The sequence below is a fragment of the Neopsephotus bourkii genome, unplaced genomic scaffold, assembly GCF_033783945.1.
Source record: "Neopsephotus bourkii isolate Nb327-2 ecotype Australia unplaced genomic scaffold, CSIRO-AGI_Nbou_v1 NB_640, whole genome shotgun sequence".
Classification (NCBI taxonomy): Eukaryota; Metazoa; Chordata; class Aves; order Psittaciformes; family Psittacidae; genus Neopsephotus; species Neopsephotus bourkii.
Window position 1 is genome coordinate 26,156 of NW_026901139.1, and position 26,109 is coordinate 52,264.

The following is a 26,109-nucleotide window of genomic DNA, read 5'->3' on the forward strand; positions in this document are numbered from 1 at the left end:
CCCAGAGATGGACATGTCACTTGTCCATCTCAGGTAGGAGGAGCTGGTCAAGACAAATGTGGAGCAGTTCAGGAGGTCCCATAACTATCCCAGCACGCTGGAAGGCTCAGCACAGCAATCCTGCTCTGCATCTCACCAGGTCCTCGGGACAGCTCTAACCTACAGTACATGGCTTAGGACAGGCTCTGACATTTAAAGGGTGAACTATTTAGACCCTCAGTACTGTGAAAATCCTCCTTTTCCATGTAATTACACTGGTTTTACTATTGATTCACCAGCCTCCCAAACTTGCCTCCCACACTGCTCTAATGTGTCTGGGTGAGAACATGGACTGAGCACCATGCTGGATCCCCACTCCTTTGCTGGAGCATCCTTTTCCTCCCCCCAGATTCTGTTCATCCAGATCACCTGCTGCTCCCCTTAGCTTTGCAAATGGCACAGGTAGAGACAAGCCAAGAAGTGTCTTGGGGCTCACGCACCTCATGCTCGAAGAACCTGTCTTCAAGGGTCTTGTCTCCAGGGTTGCTGCCAGCCCCTTCAAACAGCAGCTTGTACTCCTGCAGGAAGACATTACAAGAGAATATACTCAAAGCCCTCCAAGCTCAGCAGCATATGGGGGCCCTAGGCATCAAAGAGACATCCCAGCCACCCTGTCAGGTCAGCAGAAGACACAGAGAAGCCAAGAGTCTGCCCTGTGCACACATGAACGTTGGCAGTGGGGTGCTGCCAGCGCTGCACTGCACACACACCAGTTGAGGGCAATCCCCAGAGAGGCAGAGAAATCATTTATTTCATCTGTAAGCTTGTCCAGCCAGAGATCCCACCCTCCTTTGAAATGTGCAGGTCTCAAACCTGCATTGTTGCTTTGAACCTGCAGAAAGGATGCAGCAGGTACAGAGCCCTCTGTGTACAGACTGGGGTGTTTGGGCCCCTGTGCCCACAGACACTACCACATGCCCTGGCTGCTTCACTAAGGGGACACTGAGCTATTCGAATCCAAACAGGTCCCCAGCCATGCACAAGATGAGCTTAAGGAACCCAGGCACATCCAAAAAGTGTCCTCCCAAGTCAGTGTCTCCTCTGCAACTGAAAGAGATCTCAAAGCAACCCACTACGGCTAGGGAAGCAACGACTTCTCACTGAAGACACGCTTCCACTCCCAACCAGCCAAAGAGAGACTGTCACTGCTGCCACATTGATACCTCATGGGTTTTGTGGTGAGGGCAGGCCCCACAGTGTGGGATGGGGTGCACAGAGCACGGGTGGTCTCCCTACCACTACTGCAATGACAGCCATGACTAACAAACCAATGGCATCCCAGGCAAGCCAACTTCACTTTGGCCAAGAAGAGTACAGGACCAACAGGTACCAGCAGAAGACAGGCACCCCTCTCCTCAGGCTGTCAGTCCACAAGTTCCCCCAGATATGTGAGAAGCATTGACCCAGATCAGGTCCTTGCATCAGTCCCCATGGCTCTAACCCCAATCACTCACAGGGTAGTAGTCAGCAACATTCTTGACTTGTTCGTAGTCATCTGCTCGGGCCAGCTGAGCCAGGCCCTCAGGGTAGAGTTTGCCACAGTGCGGGAACAGCTTTGCTCGGTCCTCCTTGGACAGCTCAGTCCCAAATGAGTTAATGGTGATGATGAAGGCCCTCCGGTCAGCTTCAAACTGTGGGAGAAGAGCGGTTCACCTTGGGATGCAGCATCTTTGCCAGAGCCCAGCAAGTACTGATGCTGCTCTGAACAGAACCACATCAGAAGGGCAGCATGAACAAGCTGCCTTGGACACACACAGCTATCTGGTGCTCAACCGAGGGCAGGCTACACATGCAGGCTCCCAGTATGCCCAGTAGCTGGTGCATGGGGAACGGTCAGGTGATGAAACCTCAATCCCACACACAAGCCAAAGCACCGAGCAGAACCCTGCAGGGTCAAGGAGTTCCTCACCTACTGTCTCTGAGCCCTGCACACCCCACAGCTAGCCTTGGCATGGAGACAGACATGCACTGAACAGCTCCAGTTGTCTCCTGCTTGTTATCCACATGTGAGGATGAAGGTGTTGCCATGAAGGCACCAGATGGCCTTCTGTGCAACTGTGCATCCATAATGGCCAAGCCCATCATCTCCATCACCTGGGGAACCAAACCTGCTCAAAGTCATGTTCAGGCAGTGTTTTCCCAGGCGTCCCAATGCACAGGCACAATGTGCATGCAGTGCTGAGAAATATCTGCAGCATCCTTAATGCTGGCAGGCAAGCTGGGCCTGAGTACAGAACAATGAGTATACTGCAACAGCATCCAGCTACAGGGGTTTCCAGACCTACCTCCAGGATCGGGCACATAGCATCTGCTGTGGTACCTCCCAGCACCTTGCAGAACTTGTAGAAGGACTCCAGGTAAGCCTGGAAAAGAAAGGGTGGTGAGGACTCTCCTTCACAGGTTCATCTAGTGCCCCACAGGGCCATTCAGCAGAGGACAGACACCATGCATGGATGCTCCCAGAAACACAGGAGCTCCCACTCCACATGAACTTGTATGCCAAGCCCACACTAGGAACTGCTTCCTCAGGAGCCGGAGATGTAAATGGTTGTGGTTGGGTTGGTTCAAGTGACTGCATGATCTTACTGCAGGCAAGATCCCCAAGTAGCAAAGTTAAAGCCCATTTTGCTCCTTTGAGTTGTCTAACTCCACCACATTTACTGAAGTCTCACGTGGTTTCCTGACCCTGCTCTGGCCTCCACAAGCATGCCAAGCCACACAACTGTAGCTGCAAGACCTAGGCTCAGAAAGTATCGCTGTGTAAGCGGAGACAGGAGATGAGACAGGACATCTGTGAAGGAAACCAGCCATCCTCTGCAATCCTCTTTTCACACTGCAGCCACTTTGTCACCATCCCAACTGGAGCACTGCAGAAAACACGTTAGGCTAAGCACAGCCACGCTGCCTCCAGGAAACTTAATCCTTTGCAGAGATACACTACAATCCAGCTGGAAGATGACTGTATCTCCCAGGGGGAGCCTATGAAGGCTGTGCATTGCTAAAAGTACTGTTCAGCAAAAACTTTCTCAGAAGTCATCATGTGATAAAATACCTCCCTGAACAGGGCACTGCAACTAGAATTACTTAGAAGGGATGGAATAAAATGACGCTGAGACATCACAAATCCCTGCTTTGTCACAACGACTCCAGGACTACGGATGGACCAAGAATGCACGTGTTGGACACCCTCAGGCTCTGCACTAGGAAAGCACCTGGGTAACTCTGTTCTGTAAATATTTGCTACCACACAGTGCAAGAGGACACTGCTGGGGGAGCATCACACATGAAAGAAACATCACCTCCAGTGCTTGCCACTGATCAAGTGCAGGAGAGCAAAGAGCATCAGTCTGCAGTTACCACAGGAACAAGGACATGGATAATGGACTTTGCTTGAGGACAACAGAAGAGGGAACCTGGATGAGAGGGTCAGTCACTGCTTCTGCCTTTCTCAGAGTTCACACACAAGCCTAAGACTCTGCAAGCAAAAACTGGTGAACTCAAATATCCAGCACTGAATGAGGATCCGCTATCACAGACAACATGGGAACACAAACTAGAAATGGCGTACTGGGTACACCCACCATGTACTCTCCAGTGTCCTGAACCCCTGAACCCAGAAATAGTTGTATCTTTGCATTTAATAATCCTTAATGCACTTTACTTTCACGAACCCTCATATTCACCCCCTGCCTCCTCCTAGCCTCATCAATCTGTCACACACAGCCTAAAGGGAGATCTGTAGCTTTGTCCAGCCATGCTAACTTTTCCAACACTACCTATGGCTACCATCACAGCTTGGGTTCACTCCTCTTGCAGGCAAGGGACCCTAATCTTTTTTGCAGTTTCTCATGCAGAAGTCCTTGTACCCAAATATTAAACTTGTCCTCCTTAGCAGCTTCTCCTGTTCCACTGTTCATATTCCAAGATGAGAGAGGAGAGGAATGAGTGCTTAGAACAAACACAATTCAGATGCACACAGCAGCACAGTAATATTTGTGCAGTTCTTTCCTACTGTTAGGAACAGATTACCTTGGAAAGATACTCTTGCTTAGGGCAATCAGAACCTAAGACTTCATTTCGTCGTAGAAAGGAACAAGGAGGCCCTCACTATACAAGCACGGTTAGGATTACCTCATTGCCTCTTCCATATATCACTCCACAAGGTCCTACACCTGGGTTGGGGCAATCCCAGGCACAGCTACAGGTTCGGCAGAGAAGAGATTCAGAGCAGCCCTGCAGAGAAGGACGTGGGGGGGTGTTGGTTGATGAGAAAATGAACATGAGCTGGCTTCAGTGTGCACTCGCAGCCCAGAAATCAGCTGGATCCTGGGATGCATCAAAAGGAGTGTGACCAGTAGGTTGAAGAAGGCGATCCTGCCCCTCTATACAGACTCCCCAGCTGGGAGTCTGAGTGCAGTTCTGGTCTCCTCAACATAAAAAGGACATGGAACTGTTGGAACAAGTCCAGAGGAGGGTCATGAGGATGATCAGGGGACTGGAGCACCTCCCGTATGAGGGCAGGCTGAGAAAGTTGGGGCTGTTCAGCCTGGAGAAGAGAAGGCTGCGGGGAGACCTCATAGCAGCCTTCCAGTACCTGAAGGGGGCCTATAGGGATGCTGGGGAAGGACTCTTCATTAGGGACTGTAGTGACAGGGGTAATGGGTTTAAACTTAAACAGGGGAAGTTTAGGCTGGATATAAGGAAGAAGTTCTTTACTGTGAGAGTGATGAGGCACTGGAATGGGTTACCCAGAGAAGCTGTGAATGCTCCATCCCTGGCAGTGTTCAAGGTCAGGTTGGACAGAGCCTTGGGTGACATGGTTTAGTTGAGGTGTCCCTGCCCATGGCAGGGGGGTTGGAATTTGATGATCTTAAGGTCCTTTCCAACCCTAACTATTCTATGATTCTATGATTTACCACTCCACATTGATCTGCCTGCTGTATTTTACTGTTCAAAGCTCCTTCAGCTACTTCCTACAAGAAGGTCAAGAACAAAGGCCAACAGTCAGCCAGGTTCACTTCAACACAGCCATTAAAGATGTGGCAAAAAGGGAGGGAGCACTGAAAATAATGCCAGCATGCCTCCGCTGCAGAACTCTGCTGTTGACCATCCTCTACACTAATAGCTGACCACTTAACTTTTAACCTCTGCTCCCTGTCTTAACCAGCTTTCCATTCAAGAACCCTCTCACTTGTCAGTGCTAAGAAGAAAGCCTTGTAATTGCTTTCCTCTTATGAATCCTGCTCAAAGCTTTTGTCTACATGCTCATGGATTCCTTCAAAAAACCTCCAGTAAGCCTGGGAGGTAGTGCTTCCCCTTCCCATACCACCTCCTTCAGGCCAGAGGCATCTATCCCAGGCACCTGCCTGCTGTGTTCCTCAGAGCAGCTCTGTGCAGATTTCAGTCCTGATTTTATTTCCCTTATTTGCCTATGGAGACCATGTGCATTGTATCACACATTTTCCAGTCCCTGGGGAGAGAGGTGGCTTCAAGTGAGGGTCTGTAAGCGGCAGTTACCTTTCACCCTCACATCCCTCTGATTTGTAACTGACACAGCCCCGTGTTCCCTGGCGGCTGCTCTTCAACAAGAGCCAGTCCCAGCATATACCAAGGGATATCGGGCATCCACACTCCTATCTGGAGGTAGGGACAGCAGAATGCAAACCATTATCAGGCCTCAGAAAGGAGATGGAAAAGGATGTAGCAGCTGGGACTCAAGGACCCACTGGGACCCACAGTCCCTAATCTGTTGTCCTGTGCACAGAGGTCTGCACCCTGCAAGGCTGCAGATACTTATGCAAACAGAAATTCTTCCCACCATTACAGCAAAAGACCAGTACATGCCAGAGGCCACAGGCTGCTGGGCATGACTGCTGACACACAGCTCCTTCTCCTCTCCCTTAACCTTCTTTCCTTCACGCCTGGCTTGTTCTCTGCCTCTCCCACCAGGCCACGGCTTCCTTGGGAAGCAGAGGTCACACTGACTACAGGCTGGCTGTGACCAGCCAAAACAAGGCTTACAGATACAATCTGCATCCCACCCTTAATCCAGAGAGTAGAGATGGAGCGATAGCCACAGCCTGCACATAAACACATGCTGTGATACTGCCAGCTAAAACCAGACAGGGCCTGCAGAGATGACAGCTCCCTGTATGGGCTCAGGACAAGTTGATCCTTAGCCCTCCCTCATCCCTTTGCCAACACTCTCCCAGCCTGCAGGACTTCTCCACCCCAGCTGCACCTTTTACTCTGCTGTACCAGGATCATCTAATCCCAACCACAGCCACTGAAGGCTAGAGCAGGCTGTTGGAGGCTCTTCTAAAAGAGCTCGAGAGAGAGCCAAGCCTGTGGAAGTCTTTCAGCAATGTTAACGTTAACCTTAGCCCTCTGAATGCACTCAACTACACACCTGAACTCATGTGGTTAAGGAGCAACCTTCTCCTGCCTGCTTGGGGCCTGAGAAAATTCAAAGGCATAAATTCTGCAAAATATCTTGCACAGACTCTTCACAGTTTGATAACTCAAAAAAATATAAAATCCCAAAACAACAAAACACCCCACTCTGCCTGCCTAGCTAATGTAATTCTGCAGAGCTGGGTTACTGGATGGCAGGGACCTCCAAGTGCACTGTCTTTATTTTCCAGTGGATGCAACCACTTCTTGGTCATGTTTACTCTATCACTACTCCAGGGAGGAAAAAGAGAGAAAAATCAAAGTTACTTTCAAGTCTACTCCAAGACGAAAACACCCTCCCGTGTTTGGTTGAAGAAAGCCACCTAGGCTGGAGCTCCAATAAACAGCTCTAGTCATACTAGGAATAACCAGGCAAGTTAACATCTCTTTCCTTTCCTACAGACTCACTCACCTTATACAGTGTGTTTCGAATTATTTCAATGTTCATTTCATCCAGGTCCTGTTCAGATATACAGTCTTGGAAGAAAGCAGCTGAAACAGAGCCACAGACAGAGTCAGCACTGCCTTAACCAGATTCATGCCCAGCACCTCCCAGACTCTTCAATAATACTAGGCAATAGCACACCCTGTGTTGAGCTTGACCCTCCTAGGCATGGCCCTTATCTTCAGTAGTCACCAAATTGCCATGATTCAAAACCTCAGGCTCCACCATGGTTCTACAGGTCACAATAATTTCTGGGGTTCTCCCATGAAAATCTTTCTTCACCCCATAGTCCTATGTTTTAGTTAACAGCCTGTTCTCAGCTCTAAACCCCAGCATCAGTGCCAGATCAGCCCATGTTCAAAAACAAGCAAAACCCAAACTCCTCCTAGATGCAGGTATTCAGAGGTGACAAGACAGCTTCCCAATTGTCTGCTTAGGCATCTGTGAGACAGTGGCTAGCAAATCCTGAGGAATTTGGTGCTTTTGCCTCCTTCTCCAATGAGGCATGGAGATGTCACAGCTCCTGCAGCCCATGACACTCCATAGCTGGAGTCAGGAGCTGTTTCTCCTCATCAGGTCTATCAGTCCCATTTTCCACCTCTTCCAAGGACTTCTATTTCTTTATCTGGAGGCAAGAAACAGGAGACAGGATCAACTAGTGTTTTTTGTGGTAGGACGCTCAGCCCTACATACTTTGCCAAAGTATCTCTGGGAAGGAGTTTGAGAAGATGTTTCCACAGATTTCAGACTGAACACAGGGTACTTCAAGCTCTAGATAAAGATGAGTCTTGTACATCTAATGTAACATAAGGCTGTTGTGCTCTTGCTGACAAGCGAGTGGTACAATAAAACCCATAGACAGGACTTTTAATGACTTCTACTCTCCCTCAGCAACCAACTTTGCTGAATTTGCTACACAGAGAAATATGATCTTTCTCAGCTTACACAGTCCAGCTGGGGCTAAAGAGCACTGCACTCATGCTGAGAGCTGACCAGTGCTCTGCTCTGTGTGACAAATCAGGTATGATGCAGGCTCACACCTCTGATGTGCACAGCTTCTATAGCAACTGGACTGTGGGTCTAGGCAGACCTGAAGCAGGGTCAACCCCACCAAGGTTTCTTTGCAAGAACATCAGAGACCAATGCCACGTAGCTGGAGGAGCCCTGCTCCCTCGGTTGGCAAAAATGAAAACAGAGTGTGCCAGGACTGGTTTTTCACTGCAAGACTCCCTGGCTAGCCTAGCTAGCTAAGCAGTGGCTACTTCAGAGTAGCAGAGGAATGAGAACACAGCTATTTCAGTTCTTGGCCCTCCAATATTCCAAATTAAGCTAACAGCAAGTCTTATTTTGCCCTGCTAACCTATGAAAGCCATTTGGGGTTAGGCATTCCTACCAAGCCACATAGCTACTCAAGTACTTTTAGGAGATAGAGCTGCTGTTTCCTTGCGTGTGGTCACTGGAAAGAGTGCAAGTTAAACAACTGGAGCCTACATGCCTGCTTGTTTAGGCAACACGGCTACTCCCCATGTTCTGCTGAAGAAATGCCACACTAGATGGTACACAGCCTCAAGGGCATGGCTAGGGCAAAAGGTCTGAAGAAGAAGTCAGCCTAGCCAGGGCAGAAGCAAGCAAAAGTGAGTCATGTACAAGTACATGAATGCAAGAGGAAAAGACCCTTAACTTCCATATGCGCTCTCCAGAACCACCTTGCTGCTGTAATGGGGCTTTTTCACTTTTTTTTTTTTTCCACAGCTGGAAGCTTTGAGGTCTCTGAGACACTATCTTTGAAATATCCTTATCTTATTCCCAAAATGGGGAAGTTCTCACTTACTCATCAGGAGGATTTGCTTCCCACACATCATCCCTACAGCAGGTTCAATTCAGCTGCATGCAGAGCCTCCGTTCTCCTGCTGTGTCACTCCACCTTGCAACCCAGATCTCTTTGAGACAAGTTCTCCCCCTCTGCTGGGCTCTATCTGGCAAGTCATTTTTCCATGACAGCTACTTCACTTGCCCCATTATTACACAGAGCACTTGCAAAAGCACTTTCAGTTCCAAAAACAACTATTTCTATCACAGACAATATGATGATTTAGTGTGTTTTGTTCTTTTTAGCAACCCCAAAACAATGATTAGCTGCTGACTCAGGTGTACCTCATTGTTTTTGCCCACAGAGGCTAAACTAGCAAGTCACCTGTGACTACCTCCCCTACTACTGTATAAGGGTTTCATATTTTCTCCAGAACCACTTCCTATACCTTTGATCTTTAAAGAATGTTCTGTCTGAATAGCTTTTCATAAGACACCTGGTTTTAGCATTATGTGCCTCCTGGTCAAGTCCTGTACCACTGAGATGGTATTCCCCAGCGCAGGATCTTGCTACACAAGGAACTTAAAAAGGTTTTGGGACCTTTCTTTTGCTGTTGCTGTTTGAGCTTGGGGGATTTTGTATATAAAGAGCTTTCCTCCATCTAGAGCTAATTTTCTCATGTGCAAAGGCACATGCAGATCTCACTGATTCTCTATAAAAACTGCCTGCAAGAAATTGCCCAATGGTCCAACTAAAAGTGCTGGAAATTAAGTGACTCATTCCAGAAGAGGAGCTGATAGCTCTTCACTAAAGAAGCCAAGTGTCTCATGACAATTATTGAGAGGTCTTAGAAAATGTGATCTCTTCAAACTTTCTCCTTCCTCCCTAATTGCAGGTGATGTTTCCCAGAAGTGCTGATAAATGGACATATCTAGCAGACCAGATCTAACTACATCTGCACTGCCACCGCAGCTCAAGGCCTGGCTCACACAAACCAAACTCCCCAGCAGCCTGTACTACCAGTGTGCTGGTTTGGACATTTGCTGTGAACTAGCTGGTCCTCCAGAGATAAAACTGGATTAGGACAGGCATAAACCTGAACTCAAGCCCAGCCACCACAGGCAGTGCGGCCACAGCTGTGCACTACCCATTGCTCTGTCTTCCTGGCACAAAACTTTGGATTAGTTGGACCTAGTTAGACTACAGGAAAAAGGGACACCTGCTCCACACACAGCTGAGAGATATTTTGAAAGGCTCCACTCACCCAGGGGAGTGTCCACCAGGATGGCATTGTAGAGCTCCGCAGGCGTCTGAGCAATGTTCACAGCTTCCATCTGCTCGAAACTTCCCAGAGGATGGCACTTGGGCACCAGTTCGGAGATGGAACGCTGGTGCAGAGTCCCAGTGATCAGCAGAATGACGTTGTCAATCATGTAGCTGTACCTGGAAGAACGCCAGAGGAAGCCTGTCACAATACAAGTAATACAAAAACCAGCACTGGCACCAGACAGGCACACATCTTCAGTCCCTGTAAGCATGTCCAGAACGATGCACCCTTACCGCAAAAAAATAGTAAGGGGTCTCCTCAGTGTCTCCTTATCACGCCAGCCTAGGAAAAGGGCATCAAACACAGTCCTAGGTCATAATTTATGCTACACACCATCTGGGCATCTGCTACCTACCACTGAAGAATTGGAAAGGACTTCTGGAGGTCTCTGGACCAATGCCCTCCTCCAAGCATTGCCAGCTCCAGCTGCTCAGGGCTTCGTCCAACTGAACTTCGCATTATTTGCAAGGATTTGTAGATCTTGCACCTCCCTGGGGCTCTGCTTCAGTGTCTGACCATACTCACAATGAAAAGTCTTTTCCTAACAGCTCATCGAAATTTTCCCTCATGGCCATGTCTGATGTCTCTCATCCTGACCCCACATATGTCCAAGAGGAGCCTGGCTGCAGCTTCCTCATATCTTTCCACAAAGAACATTTCTCCCTTCAGCATTCCCACAGCTCTCCTTGCATCACCATGCTCTACAGAGACACTAGCAAAGGGGAAATCTGCAGAAAGCCTGACGCAAGCTCAGCTTCAGTGCCAGCAGCACTGCTCCATCTTGCCAAGACTATGGAGAAAGGATCATGCTTCTGCAGCCCCACTCCCTTCCCAAAACAATAGGGCTGGCAGCTTTGGCACAACCTTCATTCACACCCTCACAAAACTACACACAAGGTCTTTCACACCTCTGCCATCAAAAGTTAGGAAGTTCTTTGCATTAGCCCATGTTATGATGTCCCTACCCAACTTCTCTGCTTATACAGGATTAGCAGATTCAGTCTATACCACTCAGCACAATTTCCACCAACACAAGCTCTCTGTGGCCCTTCTCTCCACTATATTCTTGTTTCTCTTGAGAAGAGGGTGATTGCTTTCTCCAAGCAAAAGACCCAAGCAAGGGATCAAGGCATCATGTAAACACAAGATGAGAGTACAAGATAAGCAGCATCCATAGCAAGAACAGAAGGGGTGCTGTAGGCATCTTCATCACCAGCTGAACCATAAGAAAACCAAGCTGAGAACATGAAGAACATCAAGGAAGATGAGTCTTTTTTCAGTCAGGAGCAGACGCTTTTGCAAACGTCCCTCAGCAGCCCAGTAAAGAGACACAGATGCTGGAATAGCAGGGTAATTGGGATTTTATACTCCCTTGCTTTCACTACTAGAACTCTAAAAAGTGAGATGATGGAAGAGACCTGAAGAGATATGCTCCAAGACAAACAAGATCAGGACTTGAACTAGAATGGCTGAAGGGGCTGTGCAAAGAATTGGAACACTGTTGAGGTTCAGGCTTCCCACATGTACTTGAGGACCAAAGAAAGGGAACTTAAAACCAGCAGCACACTAGAACTGGGACAAGGGCAGAGTTGGCAAGACTCTGCACATGTTTGTCAGGCAGGCATTGGGATGTTGCTGGTCTTTTTATCTTCCAGAGCTAACAAGAAGGGCATAGTGCAGGCCTGTTTCCTTTTGAACCACATCAAAGGCAGGTAAGCTGAGCCAGTTAGAGGCAGATTTCGGTAGTTTTTATTAGATGGGTTCTCTGCCTCTCAAACGCGCTCAAAGGGCATGTCCATGAACAAATCCACACCTTAGTTCCTCAAACAGGTGCTGCTTGTTTCTTTACACCACAGGGATGGTAATGTGCCTCCTGGCCCTACTATTTTTTGCAGAGAGCCTTTCTGTGTTTGCAGCCTACCTTTCCAGGGGTGCTCAATCTAGAACCAGGACAACCAGTGCAAGCTTCATGTCCTAGGAAACGTCCTTTTGCCTTTTAATCGACAAGGTCATTACCCCTGCTTCTGTTTGTGCAGCCTCTCACCACGGAGATGATTGCAATCTCCAGGACAGCAAGAAAAGTCTGTTTATGAGAACTAAGGGTAAGTCCCTTGCAGTAAGCAGCTGGTTCCTGGTAAATACAAGCATCTGCACTCCAACAGAGATGGATCTCCATGAAGTGTACCAGACCAAGGACACAAACCAGACTTTCCCAGCTCCACCACTTGACCTCAAACATGTAAGTTTGTTTAGTGCAACACAGTGGCTTTCAGTAAAGACCACGCACAGGACTAATCTCACCAAAACAAGGCAACAACACAGTACCAGACCATATTTGTTTCTTCAACTCAATCTACAGTAAAGGAACGGGCAAGGAAATGTGGTCATTGCACATTATGCTAGCACACCTCTTTCCTGTTCTCAGCTTGCTCCACCACGGATTTTGCTCTCCACAAGCTATTTGCGAGTTGCAAGGAGCCTGGCCAAAGTCAACCACACAAGAGGAACTGAGGGGAGAATGCCTGGAGCCCTTTCTGTTCACAGGTCTTCAGAGCAGCTTAGCTCTGATTTCCTGGAGTCACACTGAGCTCATCCATGCCCTCCCAGCCCAGCTCAGCATGAAAGCCAGGCTTGGGAAGAACAGCCCAAGTCTGACCTCTTCATGTATGAGAAGCTCTTGCTTTCAGACTGATGGTCCCAGGAAAGACAACCCAGTTCTCTCCATTTCATAACTTGCTTGTTTCCTCGTCCTTCAGGGAAGTCTGGGGAAATGCACACTCTAAAGACCAAATGCCAAGATCTCTAAGCAGGCCTGGCACCAACTTCTTGTTGGTTTTTTGTACTTTACCTATTGAAACTACTTAAATCTTGCTGTCAGAGCAGGATTTATCCCTGCAGGAGAAGGAGTTACTATGTACAAGACAGAGGGGAAATTTCTCATTCAAATTTCCACTATGACAGCATTTCAAGCCTCAACAATAATGACAGCTGCAGCTAGGTAAAGGTCTGCTCCTGCCTGCTGAGGCCAGGCAGACACCAGCACCACTACCAAATCCTTACTGATAGCTATATTCCCTTCAAGCAAAGCTGGACCACACTTACTTCCCATTCAATCCCTGCTTTAACCCAGTAAAAACAGTCATGACTACAGAGCAAGCTGTCTAGTGCCAGGAGAGCTGGAAAAGCCTCTTCTCATGTGTGGAAGGGGCAACACTTGCTTTCCTTTGCCAAGTCCGAACAAGAATGCATCTGCCTCCAGTAGCACAGCTGTACTAAGACTGTATCAGAGGTCCTGGCCATGCTGGCATTTCCTCCGAGGCCTGAAGGATTAGATTTATTACAGTGGCAGCAGTTTTCTTAAGAACATCCACCTACCTGTTTAATAGAGCAGCTTTTGTCATCATCCTCCTAATCTCCTATTAGATTCTGACCAGCTTCAAAGGTTTCAGCTTTTATGGTTAATGCATACTCAGACCCCTTCAAGAGCATTTTAACCTTTACTAACTCTCAGTGCAGCTAATAAGAGGGAGACGTCACAAAACAGGAGTCACTTGCAACACCATGAACGCTTACTGCAGCCTGTTTAGCAAGGAAAAGAGATTGGGACATAGGATGGTCTGGTAGAGACTGGAGACACCGACCAGCTCCTTGGTGAGGGCAAGCCTCTGCACTAGCTCATGTGAACACTCTCGGTAGGAGCTCAGAGGAGAAAACACTACATGGAGGCTCTGTGCAAGCTGCACCCAGTGACACAAGGTGCCAGGGTTTTAATTAAGAGACAAAATGGTACCTTTCCTTAAGTTCCCACCCTTGCCTCCACAAAGACCATAGCAAAACTCTCTTGGGCAAGGTGGTGTTTTATACTCCTCCTCTGAGCTGCTACTTCCCCAGCCAAAGAGATGGACACAAAACGAGTGTATGTTTGGCCAGTTTCATATTCACAGTTACACCCTGCCTCGCTCTTCCTGTCAGCACTACACTGAGGTGTGGTATATTCCAGAAATTCACATTCACAGAAATGCAATTTCAAGTTGATACTGAGAAGTGTCCTCAACATCTCACAAGATAGCACGATTTCTTATTAAAGAAAAGAGTCAGCAAGCATAGAAATATCAGCCACAGCAGGAGAGAGGTGATGGTTCAGAGCTTCCTGAAGTCTGAGACAAGAAGAGTAAGTATCACAGAACCCTAGAACGGTTTGGGTTGGAAGGGATCTTAAAGCTCACCCAGTTCCAACCCCCTGCCATAGGCAGGAACACCTTCCACTCGACCAGGCTGCTCCAAGACCCGTCTGACCTGGCCTTGAACACTGCCAGGGATGGGGCAGCCACAGCTCCTCTGGGCAATCTCACAGAAAATAACTTCTTCCTAATGTCTAATCTCAATCATTCCTGTCAGGTTAAAGCCATTCCCCTTTGTCCTGCCCCTACAGGCCCTTGTCCAAAGCCCCTCTTCAGGTTTCTTGTAGCCCCTTTAGGCACTGGAAGCTGCTCTAAGGTCTCCCTCGAGTCTTCTCCAGGCTGAACAAGCCCAGCTTTCTCAGCCTGCCTCCAGAGTGGAGGTGCTCTACCCCTTGCAGCACCTTCGCTCCTCCAGTGACACCCAGTTCAGCACAATGCACATGAGGTGACACTTGCATAACAAGAACAAAGCCAGGCTAGGATATGCCTAGAACAGCCAAAAGGTGTGTGTGTGGTGGGGGAAATGTTCCTTCCATGAGCAGTAGGTCAGAGAGACTGTTCTCCCTGCTGGCTATGGGAGGTACGGTCTCAGACAGGCACAGCAGAGACCTCCCAGAGAGGAAAGTGGAGAGACAAGCTTCAGAAACTAACTTGTAATCTGTGAATGGAGGATCTTCAAGGAGGAATAGAGCACACATGCAAAAGCAATGTGCAGGTTCTTTGACAATGTACATGCTCCTCCTCCTGCTGGAGTTACCTAAGTACAAATAAGACACGCAAGAAAGATTGCAATGGCCCACTGAACATTGGGAAAAACTTTTTATAGCAGAGGAGCACATGAAATTCATGAAAGCTCATCACAACTTGGCATTTACAACTTGGCCTGAAGGCACTCAGGCATAGCCCTGCAAGGCAGTGACCCCAAGACAGTTAGGGCTTCTCCCTCCCCCACTTACTAATCTAATCTTCAAGAGTCACTGTCCTGTGGCAGATAGGTTGGGTTTTTTATTGCTTTCTGCTCCAGGATACTAAAGAAACCGTAATAATTCAAGTGGTCACAAAGCATGACTAATGACAGAACACTGTATGACCTGCGTTTCTCAGGGATCCTCTGAAAGCCCTGCCGAAGCCAAACTCTAGCTTAACAGCTGCTGGGCAAGGGGTCATGAGGACAGTCCTCCTGTCAACAGTGGGATGAGGCACAAGTGCACAAGCTAGGCTGCAGCTTAGGGGCTTTGCTGGGATGGGTTAAGGTACTGTATTGCTCAGGCAATTTTAACGCTTTCTAAAACCAGCATTAGACTAATGCAGACTAATGCTTGCAGGGCCAAAGTCATAGAATCCTAGCCTGTTTTGGGTTGGAAAAACTTTAAAATCATTTACTCCCAACCCCGCTGCTGTGGGCAGAGACACCCCCCACTAGACCAGGTTGCCCCAAGCCCCTGTGTCCAACCTGGCCTTGAACACTGCCAGGGATGGGACAGCCACAGCTTCTCTGGGCACCCTGTGCCAGGGCCTCAGCATCCTCAGAGTAAATAATTTCTTCCTTGTGTCTAATCTAAATCTCCCCTGTTTAACTTTAAACCCATCAGCCCTTGTCCTATTGCTACAGTAACTGATGAAGAGTGTCTCTGGCGTCCTTTGTGACCGCATTGGATAGTTACCCAGATGACTGCAGAAGCATGTGTTTATTTTGGGATGAAAAAAGGAAATCTCCAGTGGGATCACAGCAGTGCTTGAACTCAGCATGAATTCTAGGGACAGCTTTAAATGACAATTAAGCTGTTTTGACCACAGTCACTTTAGCATCCAGTGCTTCATTCTTACAGCTCATCCAATTCAAGTACTCAGGGGCTAGTTGGGGAAGTGGCCTAATGGAAAAGTTTTGGGCTGGTTGTACTGCTGCTTCCTTGGGTTTGTGCATAAGTACACACACCTCTCTGTATCCCACTGGGCTAAGGACTTGAGCAAAGGTGCTGGTATACAGAGCCACTTGTCACACCTCTTGACTCTGAAGTGGAAGCAGTTATGGGGGAAAGCAATACACAGACTTCAAAGCACAGAAGACCAGTAGCTGACACCAACACTAGTGCCAACAGCTGACATACTTGGATCTAGAGTGTTCTTTTAAGATCGTCAGTAAATAACTGTACAGCAGTCCTGAACTGGAAATGAAAGGGCTGTTGCACATCAGGAAGACCTCAGTGCCTCAGTAAGACTTGTTTGAGGAAAAGACAGCAGATGAACCGAATCAAATCTTTACATCAGTTTTTCAGCTCAGACTAGAATGTGTCAGACCACCAACTTCTGGCCAGTAGAAGTTCTGCATGTGATGCTCAAAGTGTGCTCTTCCTATCTTTGCTGTCTTTCCTAGAGTCACACCAATAAAAACCACACCTAAGTGGTAGGTTTGTGCACCTGCCAAAGAGAAAGCTGAGAATTTTATGGTTGCCACCACAAACTAAGGGCATTCAGCCATTAAGTGGGTGCCCTGCTAAACTCAGATCATTGAGACCATTCCACAGCAGAGCTGTAACATCACAGTACTAGAGAGGCTGGGACAGCCTTTTAAATCTAGGCATCCAGGAATGTTCTCAGCATTAATCAGTATTTAGCTGCGTCTCCACACGATTTTTACTATCTTCTAGTGAGTCTACGTGTCTTGGGATAGTGACTTCTGTTTTCCAGTGGCACCTTCTGGTAACTTATAAGCAGTCATACAGTGTTAGCTGCATTAAAGGCTAATGAGAGAAAAAGCTAGATGAAGTGCTTTTTTCTTTTTTTTTTTAACTTTGAGGCTTTATGAATATGATGTTGTGTTCTATCTGTGTCCAAATCCCTTGAAATATAAGGGAATGTTTTAAACACCTCAAAGCCTTGTGCAACAATCTCCGGCTGCCTAAACTTAATGCCTCAAAGCTTAAAAACACTAGACTGATATGCAAGGCTGAGTCTTGGCACTCCGTGCTGTGCTGAGCAGACCCCAGCGCTAATTACATTTTAAATATTGACAAGAATCATGTAATCATGCTGCTTTCACACAGACCAAAACACAACACGTTTCAAGGATATGAAATTAGATGAAAGACTGTGCTGTTTAATCTCAATTTATCCCCAAAACTGCGTCTCGCAGTCAAGCCAGCTGAAGAAGTTTGATGGCCTAAAAACCTTTACTCACTTCTCAGTGACCACGTGGCCTGGACCCAACAAACATGCAGAACATTACTGTGCATACAGATCTGCTGCTAGCAGAAGACAAGACAAAATCATCATCCCACTTGACATGCAGTAAAACATATGGGCTAGATTGAGCTCATCCTCCAAATATTGTGTTACTTCCACAAAGCTCTATGCAAGTATTTGCTAGACTTCAAATATGCATGCAGAATAGATCTGGGAGAGGGAGCTAGGACCCAAGATACCCCCAAGAAGGCTTCAGAAGCAGTACCCTTGGCTTCCAGACCTTTTTTAAGCTGAGCCTGGCAGTCTAAAGCATTGGGTGAAGCAAACTGATGGAACGGCAAGAGAAAAATGAAGGCTGCTAAAATCCAGCACCGGAACACCTTGAGAATGGTTTCAATCAAGGACTGAAGCATGTTACATGGGAACAGAAGTGTTCAGTCAATGTTCATCCAACTGAAGGTACTGCACACAGGTGGCCTTCTGGAAAAGTCACAACCATGTTTTATTAGAGGACTACTGATGACCTTCCTCCCTGTTTTATGCCTCTACCAAAAAGGCTGTAGAGGGAAAGACTGGAAGAAGGAACATGAGGGAAGGGCAAGGACTGCTCCTATGAGGCACAGAATCACCAGAGACATTCAGCTTTAAACAAAGCCCAAGAAGATACCCAAGTCCACACACTGCCTCTGGATGAAACAGCACCAGCTTGGGCAGGGATGTTATCCAGAGTTCCCATCTAATCACCCACAGCTTGACAGAGCCACTTCTTGGGGCTGCACTTTCATTCAAGATTTCTCTTTGTGAAACACTGGCTTAGATCTGGAGGTCATCACTTACTTTTTCTGCATCTTTACTGCCACTGATAACAGTTTGCTAGCTCTTCCAAACATTACTGTAGCTCACTGTGTTTGTGAGGCAGTGTGCTAACACCTTCCAAGCAAAGAACAGTGCTGGTCTGTAGGAGGAGGGTTATACTGTTCCAGCTCAAATCCAGTGGCCAAATGAAGTGTTTTCCAGGCATTAGAGGTTTGGAGAAAAAAGCATTCCCTCAACATAACACATAGTGGAATCCACCTTTGAAAGCCTCCCTTTCTGATGAGGGCACCCGCAGTCACACCATTTTGAAAGATGACTCCACGCCTCCCCATCAGGCACCCAAACCTGTCTCTGCTCACTGACACTGGTTCTGGGAAACAGGTAGGAGATATGTGTCCATTGAGTATGTGGGTATGAAGGACAATAGCTGCAGTTCCAATGCTACCATCCAGAGGAAACAAGTCTGTGATCATTTCCAGACCATTAGTTACATGCCCTCTTATTTTGAATATTGCATAATTCCTCCAAGAATTTGGCTTATCAGTTCAACTTTGCACTCCCTGCAAACAGGGAAGCTGTTTGTCAGAAACCTGTGCTTCTCTGCCAAAACAGTCTTTGCCAGAAAAAGCTCATAAAGCTTTTATTGCAGGATCCCCAGCCACTCCAATCATTTTTGCTTCCCAACCCCACCACCACCAAGCAGTTAACAACTAATTGAAAATAGTATAGCATAGTTTTAACCACAGCAGATTAGGAAAGATCCTTCAGAATGGGGCATTTGCCCAAATAAACTGCAAGTGTCTAATGTAAAGCTTTTTCTTCTGTAAGACAGACCTTCAAAAGGATGCAGTCATGTTTTGTAACCTCTGCAATTATGCCAGGATGCACACTCCAGTATATTTAGAATAGACAGGCAACTTGCTACTCCAGAGAAAAGGATTACTGCTCTTCAGCAGAAGCAGCAATTGAAAACAATTTGGCTCCAGAAAAAACACTGCTGCAAGATGAAGTTCGAACTCAAAGTCATGCAGCAGAAACTAGATCTATCTAGTGCATGGGAGAGGCAGAGCAGCACTGGGTCAGGGAGAAGGTAACAGGGGGAAGCATCAGCTACAAAAAAGCATGTGAAAGGGGAAGGGTACATGCAATCTCATCAAAAACATGCCTTGTGACCACAAAAACATACTGAAAGTGAAGTTCCCAGGTGCATCCCCAGGGCAACAAAGAACCCAGTTCCCAGCCCTAGCAGACTGGTGAGGTAAGGACAAAAGACAACTTAGTCTTGTCCTCTGACAAGAGGCTTGACTATGGATTTGGGAAATGTGTTTAGACTCAGCTCACCCCTAGACCTCACTCTTACAGCAGGCTCAAGTCTCCACACAGTTACCAGCAGCTTCCCCCTCTGAGCACAAGATCAAACCCTTCTCTGCCCAACAGCTTGCTGCAAGGGCTCAAGGAGCCCAAGAGCTGTCAGAGCCCTGCACCCTAGGATCTGTGAAACCACTTCCAAGGGGAAGGAAGAGGTTGTGCTGAAGCAAGGGCAAAAAAAAACCTAAACAACCAAACCTTTATTACATGGTTTTCCCCTAGAAAAATACTAAAGTTGACAACCAGACCAAGCTAAAGCAGGCAACAGTCAGAAGCAGCACCATGATAAAGAATCCTATCCAAACCATGTACAGGAACACTGAAAGGAAGGAGAAACAGGACATAGCATGTTGACAGGCTAACACAAACAAATCCTTTACAGAAAGGCAGGGCAGCACAGCACTGAGAAGAACCTAAAACCCACTTCCATCCCACAAGTCAATATGTGCTTGTTGAATTCAGGAAGTGGGTTTTGCTGTTTCAAGTACACTTAATACCCGTTTGTTGCTGCCCTGCAGAACATCGCTGCATTCCCTCAGCCAAACAGTTAATTGTTTGTATTGGAGTGAGATGTTAACAGTCAACTTGTGCCTATCAAGTCAGAACCTACTGTGGGCTGTTGAAAGACATGGGAAGGCACCAGCAAGGAGCTACATGGCAAGACACAGAGATAGCAGGTGTTTCACAGACTGTGGCAGGCTCAACAAGTAGAACTTTTCCTTGCCACAATATGCAGTGGCAGAAGGCCACCAGCTACAGCCACCACTTGAAAAAACAAAAGGGAAATCAGCCAACTTCCTCTATATTTTGATACTAACAATGCTTCACTTGCCACAGGAAAGTTCCTGGAGAGGATAAGAGCCAGGAAAGAGTCAGTGTGGTGCCAGGAGAGGAGCACAACAGGACAAAAAGCAGTGGCAGCAAGTGACAGGTGGAACTGGGTTGCTGCCTAGGTGCATTCTTGGGTTAGTTTTGTTCATGTGCCTTTCAACAGTGTCCTTTCCCCTAAGCTCAGGCAGTAAGTTAACTCCTGCTCGCTTCCAGAGGTTACCTAGCGGACAGAATGCCCCTGGGGCCGGGCAGTGACAGGGCTGGAGTGCCACCTTCCGGCAAGTCACAGGCAGAGCTGCTTCACCTCCCTGGAGCTGGGCTGGAACAACGACCAGGAACAGCATCCTCCCGGTGCTCCAGAGCCCCCACATCAGCCCCACTGCTGCTTCTGCTTCCCATGGCCCCTATCTGGGTTCATGGGCCATAGAAACGAAGCAAGAGAAATTACACACGGGGGGACAAACAGCTTTTGGCAGGTTGAGGAGGGGACAAGGACATACCTGCTCCTGAGATCAGACAGTTCCCCAGATCCATCAGCAATGTGCCCTGGGTCAACAGCAAAGCACACTCGAAAACCCAGCATAACACTTGTGTGCTGATCAACTCAAAACCACTCCAGAGGTCCACCAGGACAAAGACTGCTTTTAAATGCTCCATCCACCTCCCAGCACCAGCCACCAACATCCTGACTGCTCTCAGTGCGAAGGTACCTACATATTAAATATGCCTCTGTCTGGTGTGAGGTTATCTAGTATTTCTAAGACAGCCAAGAGGTTAAGTACCTACGAAGGCATCCTGCAGCAGTGAGTTTCAGAGCTGAACTGGACATGCTGTAAAACATTTCCTTCCATTTTAAGCCAGTCACACCTCCTACAGTGCCACTCAGTTTTCAGAATCTGTTTACAACCAATGCCTCTCTCTCAAGACAGTCCCAGTGCACTCAAGCTTTCCTCCTGCAGAAGCCAGCCATGCTCAGACTTTCCGTATCTTTCTGCCATTTTCTATTTCAATTCAGCCTGTACGGTTTAGCACACAGACACATTCAGTTGAGTACAATTTCTTCTTCTGACCACCTCGTGAGTCACTTGCCCTGAGCTGCCTACCAGGAACATCTTTACCATTTCCTCCTCAAGTTTCATTAGCTACCCTAAAAGAAAGGAGTACGAAATAGTCATGTTCAAAAGGCCAAGATAAATCACCCCATTACGCTTATTCTGTGTTCACAGCCAGAGCAGGAGATCAAATGGCACAGGCTTGTTCCAGTGTCACCCAGGTAGGCAGATGACACAGTACCTCTGTGCACACAGGCACAACACTCCCAGCATTGCCAGCATTGCTGGGCTGAAACTGCCTGTGATGCTGCTAGCATACAACCCTGGGTTAGGTGAAGTACTGGCCCAAGTACACGCTGCCAGACTCCCAGCAGAGCTGTCCTGTGCTCACTCAAGCTATCTGGGATGTGCATGGGAAGCTTCCCAGGAGAGGGATCTGAAAAACAGGACCTCTGAAACTTCTATCCCCTGCCCTGAACCAAGAGCTGCTACAACCTATGGGACAGTTTCAGGGAAAAAAAAACCAGTCTGAAAGAAAGCCCAAGAAGTTTTATTTAGTCTACCCTCTTTTCTACTAGCCCTGTCACTCAGTATTATCAAGAGAATACAGTAAAAACTGCTGGGCAAAGGTGGTACCCTCTCCAAGCTCCTATATTTCAACATCATTCTTATATTTTAACCTGTCTGTAGTGTCATTAGAAGTTATTAGAGCTTGTAACATGCTGACAGTGACTCCCACCTTGGACCTTCTGAAGCTGGTAACACCTTCTCTATTTCAGTTAACACTCCACTGGTGTGATGGTAACACCTTCTCTATTTCAGTTAACACTCCACTGGTGTGATGCGTGCAGACTCAGGGGAGACTCCTCCAACAGTGGTGCAGCAGAACCACAAGAAAATGCAACTAAACACTTGGACTCCTTGTACAAAAGGCTCCGCAAGAGTGAGGATGTTTCATGTAGGAAAGTGGCTTTTCTCCTGCTTTACCTTTTGCAGGTATACGTCCAGGCAGCACTGCAGACAGTATTAAAGCAAATCTTGTGGGTAAAAAGGAAGAGATGACAGTGAAGACAACTCAAGGAAGAAATATCCTGTGCTGAATGGGACAATATACTCAAGAAGAAATTATGTAGGTAAGAGATAAGGATAACTGCAAAGAATTGTGATTTGCTGTACAGAACTCATCAAAATTAGAGAGACAAAAGCAGAACACAATGAAAGTTAAATCAAGCTGAGGACAAAACCACCAGTTTTATAATTAAGTCATTCCAACAGCTGGAATGATAGCCACCAGGCTATCAGATCACAGGAGATGTTCAAGGTCTTCTACACAGCTCGAGCTGGATATAGACACTGGATAAAGGTCAACAGGACTGTTATAACACGAAACTGGACTTCCAGAGCAATTCAGAGTTTTCCTACCAAGTCATGCAGTGTGTAATCAGGGCAGGCATGATCTGAGGGCTTTCGGTTCATCTTTTACACACACCAGTTTTCAAAGTGAGACTGTTGGGGGACAGCAAGTTTTAAAGCCTGCAAGATACTCATCTATCCCGCCCAAACTATTGCCTCTAAACAGATATGGCAGAAGCTAGAAAAGACCATTATCAATTACTATGGTATTTCCATAGAAACATTTCTATAAACATGTAAGGTAGCAAAGGAAAAGCATGCATGGAGGACAAACTACCTAATATTGCCAGGCTCAAACAGTCTTTACAGCAAACTCAAGATGGGCAAAGAGGTGTTTTGGAAGTTCAGTTTGAGAGACTAGAAGAGATTGTTCCAATCTGCTTAAGCAGGGAACTGCTGCATCTATTGCAAACACTCCTGCAAGATGAGGGCTTAGTAATCTCCTGCTGATTACCTGCCATATCTTACTGCGTATTTGGAGCCAAATATGAAAACTCCATGTGTTTCAGAGACAAGCATATCAGAAAAAAGCTATTTCTTAGAAAATAGGAAAGGCTTAGAAGACAGACAGCTTTAGCAGAGTGACCCAAAAAATAACAGGTAAGAGCCACTGGGTTAGAAAATAAGATAGTTGTTTCTATGTCCTTTCAGACACAGAAAGGACAGAACAAGAAGGAATGTGGCAAACAGACAGGTCTTTAATCAATATCTGCATATGCAGGAGACGCCCCAGATAGGCCAATCTTAAAATCTTTGAACTGACCACAAATGCCTGTCTGTATCAGCCTCCATCCTTCAAAAATCTCTAGGTGGCTAGCAAGATAATACACACGCAAGTGTTAGAAATGCAACATTAAATACCATGTGCCAGAGCACCTGCAACGAGCCCAAGCTCACTGTATCAAATAAATCAGTGCTGATTTATGAACTATCATACTCAAGAACAGAGTACTACTTTCCCCTCAGAGATCCATGTTAAAAACATGTTCTACTGAACCTGAAATTAACTTTTGCCCATAGGATACCTCCTTACTGCTCAGAAGAGGCCACTGGCTAGGCAGTTTGCAGGGCAAAATAGATCTTATAGGAGTGTAGACTGAAGAAAGGAAAAAATGCAACTGAAACACGGAAGTAATATTGCCGACAAGCACAACTGGTATCTCACTGAGACAAGGAATTTTGCTTTATTACCAATTAAAGCAAAAGCAACACACAGAAGCAGAGGGTTGTGCAAAACTGCTAGAAGACACTTGTGAGGAAACTGCTATTTCAAGCTTTTCACATCAGCTGAACCTGCTGTGGAAGGGTACACATCCTGTGTCTTTTCTTGCACCAAGTGAGACATATTGAGGGTGCTGCAGCCCTGTCCTTCCCTGCTGCATGTTCTAGGCCCTCTGTTTCCTTACTGGAAATCCACTATTTGGTGGATTCCATGGGGTTGGCTGGGGAAAAAAAAAAAATAAAATAATTATTAAGGCCAAAATAGTAAGGTGGTTCAATTTTTGGCCAGGTCAACTCCTTAAACCAGTTTGTGATAGGATCAGAGGAAAGCATACAGACCCCAGAGTGAGGTATCAGAATCACAGCAGCCTCGACAAAGGCTGACAGACCTCAGTGGGTCAGAATGAGCAGGCAACTGCTGTTGTGCACATGCATTGCAGCAGGATCACATTTAAGAACAATAAAATAGGAACATTTAACACAAGGGACAAAGGTAAATGACAGGTCCAATAGAGACTGAATCAGTGCTGCAGGGAAAGCAGCCAAGCAGCTGTGCCAGCACACCCAAGAAGCAAAAGCCTTTAATAGCATAGTGATACTGTGCTGCTGCTTTGAGACCTCCAGAGAGGAGTTTTGTTCAAGATGCTGTAGAGCACACAGGAGCTACAGGGTCGAGAGTATAAAATTGGTCTGAGAGCCCTCAAGTCTGGAAGAACACCAGTGTTTCAAATGCTATTGCTGGTACTCACGTGATGAAATCCAGAAAACTTGCTAGAGGCTCATAGGCATGGTTCCTCATGTGACGGAACTCCACTACCATCTTCTCTTTCAGCTTGTCATCTATGACGGAGACAGTGAGTGGGGAGGCTTCATTGGCCAGGAAGTTCCCATAGTCTGTGCTCTGGAGGTGCAGTTTCAAGTCTGAAAAAGAAAGAATAATTCCATTCTACAGGGTTTGTGTTGGGTTTGGGCTGGTTTTTCTTTTGAGCACACTCAAGAATCCTGTTGCTCAGCCCTTCTCTAGGCATTCTCTTCTCTGAAAGATCATCTAGAAAAAAACACACATTAAATCATATGTTTTTATCTGTGCTTAGTTTCATCAGGGACAACCCAAACACAGGAGGTGATCAGTGTTTCACAATACCAGCTTTGCCCCATCTTAAAGAGGTAACTGTGGCATTGTGCAACGGAGCATGCAGTTGCCCACTGCGCTTGATCAAGATGGGATGTTCTAGATTTCTATCAAATACTTCCTAGAAAATAATTTAAAAAACCAACAACTTAAGCACTTTCTCTAGCCCAGGGCTCTGGTTGCAGGCTTCTCTGAAGCAACCATAACCAAGAACCTACCTGTACCCACAAGCAAGTTCCTTCAGATACTAGTGATGGGTGGCACTGGAAAAGCTTTCAAATCCAAAAATACACAAACAGCAACCTTCAAATTATAAAACAGGCAGACCAGTTAGAGCGAGTCCAGAGCAGGGCCATGAAGATGCTGTGAGGGCTGGAGCACCTTTGCTCTGAAGACAGGCTGAACCAGCCCATCTCTCCCAGCCTGGAGACAAGAAGGTTTCCAGCCAGCTCCCCCTGGTTTTTATACTGGGCATGACATGCTTTGGTGTGGAATACGCCTTTGAATAGTTCAGGTTAGCTGTCCTGGCTGTGCTCCCTTCTGGCTTCTTGTGCTCCCCCTCACTGGCAAAGCATGAAAGACTGAAAGTCCTTGATTTAGAATAAGCAGTACTTAGCAACAACTAGAATACTGGTATGTTATGCTCATCCTACATTCAAAACACAGCACTGGACCAGCTACTAGAAGAAAATTAACTCTACCCCAGCCAAAACCAAGACAAGGAACATGCTTAGAAGCATTCCCCTCCTCGAGTTTGGAGTAGAGGGAACCTTTGTTTCCTCCCTTACCCTTGCTGTAGGTCAGGTGCCCAACCAAGCTCCAGTCCTGGCCAACAGTC

At 47.0% G+C, this 26,109-nt stretch overlaps 1 protein-coding gene across 1 annotated transcript in view; it reads right to left on the bottom strand.

Moving 5' to 3' along the window:
- Positions 1 to 26,109, bottom strand: part of ATP6V0D1 (ATPase H+ transporting V0 subunit d1) — a 37,198-nt gene that overhangs the window by 1,329 nt on the left and 9,760 nt on the right. Inside the window, exons 2-7 of the mRNA XM_061352227.1 lie at positions 24,889 to 25,060; positions 10,012 to 10,190; positions 6,905 to 6,984; positions 2,325 to 2,402; positions 1,494 to 1,670; positions 480 to 557 (exon numbers count right to left, since the gene is read on the bottom strand). Of these exons, the coding sequence (XP_061208211.1) occupies positions 480 to 557; positions 1,494 to 1,670; positions 2,325 to 2,402; positions 6,905 to 6,984; positions 10,012 to 10,190; positions 24,889 to 25,060 (764 nt within the window). The remainder of the gene's footprint in view (positions 1 to 479; positions 558 to 1,493; positions 1,671 to 2,324; positions 2,403 to 6,904; positions 6,985 to 10,011; positions 10,191 to 24,888; positions 25,061 to 26,109) is intronic.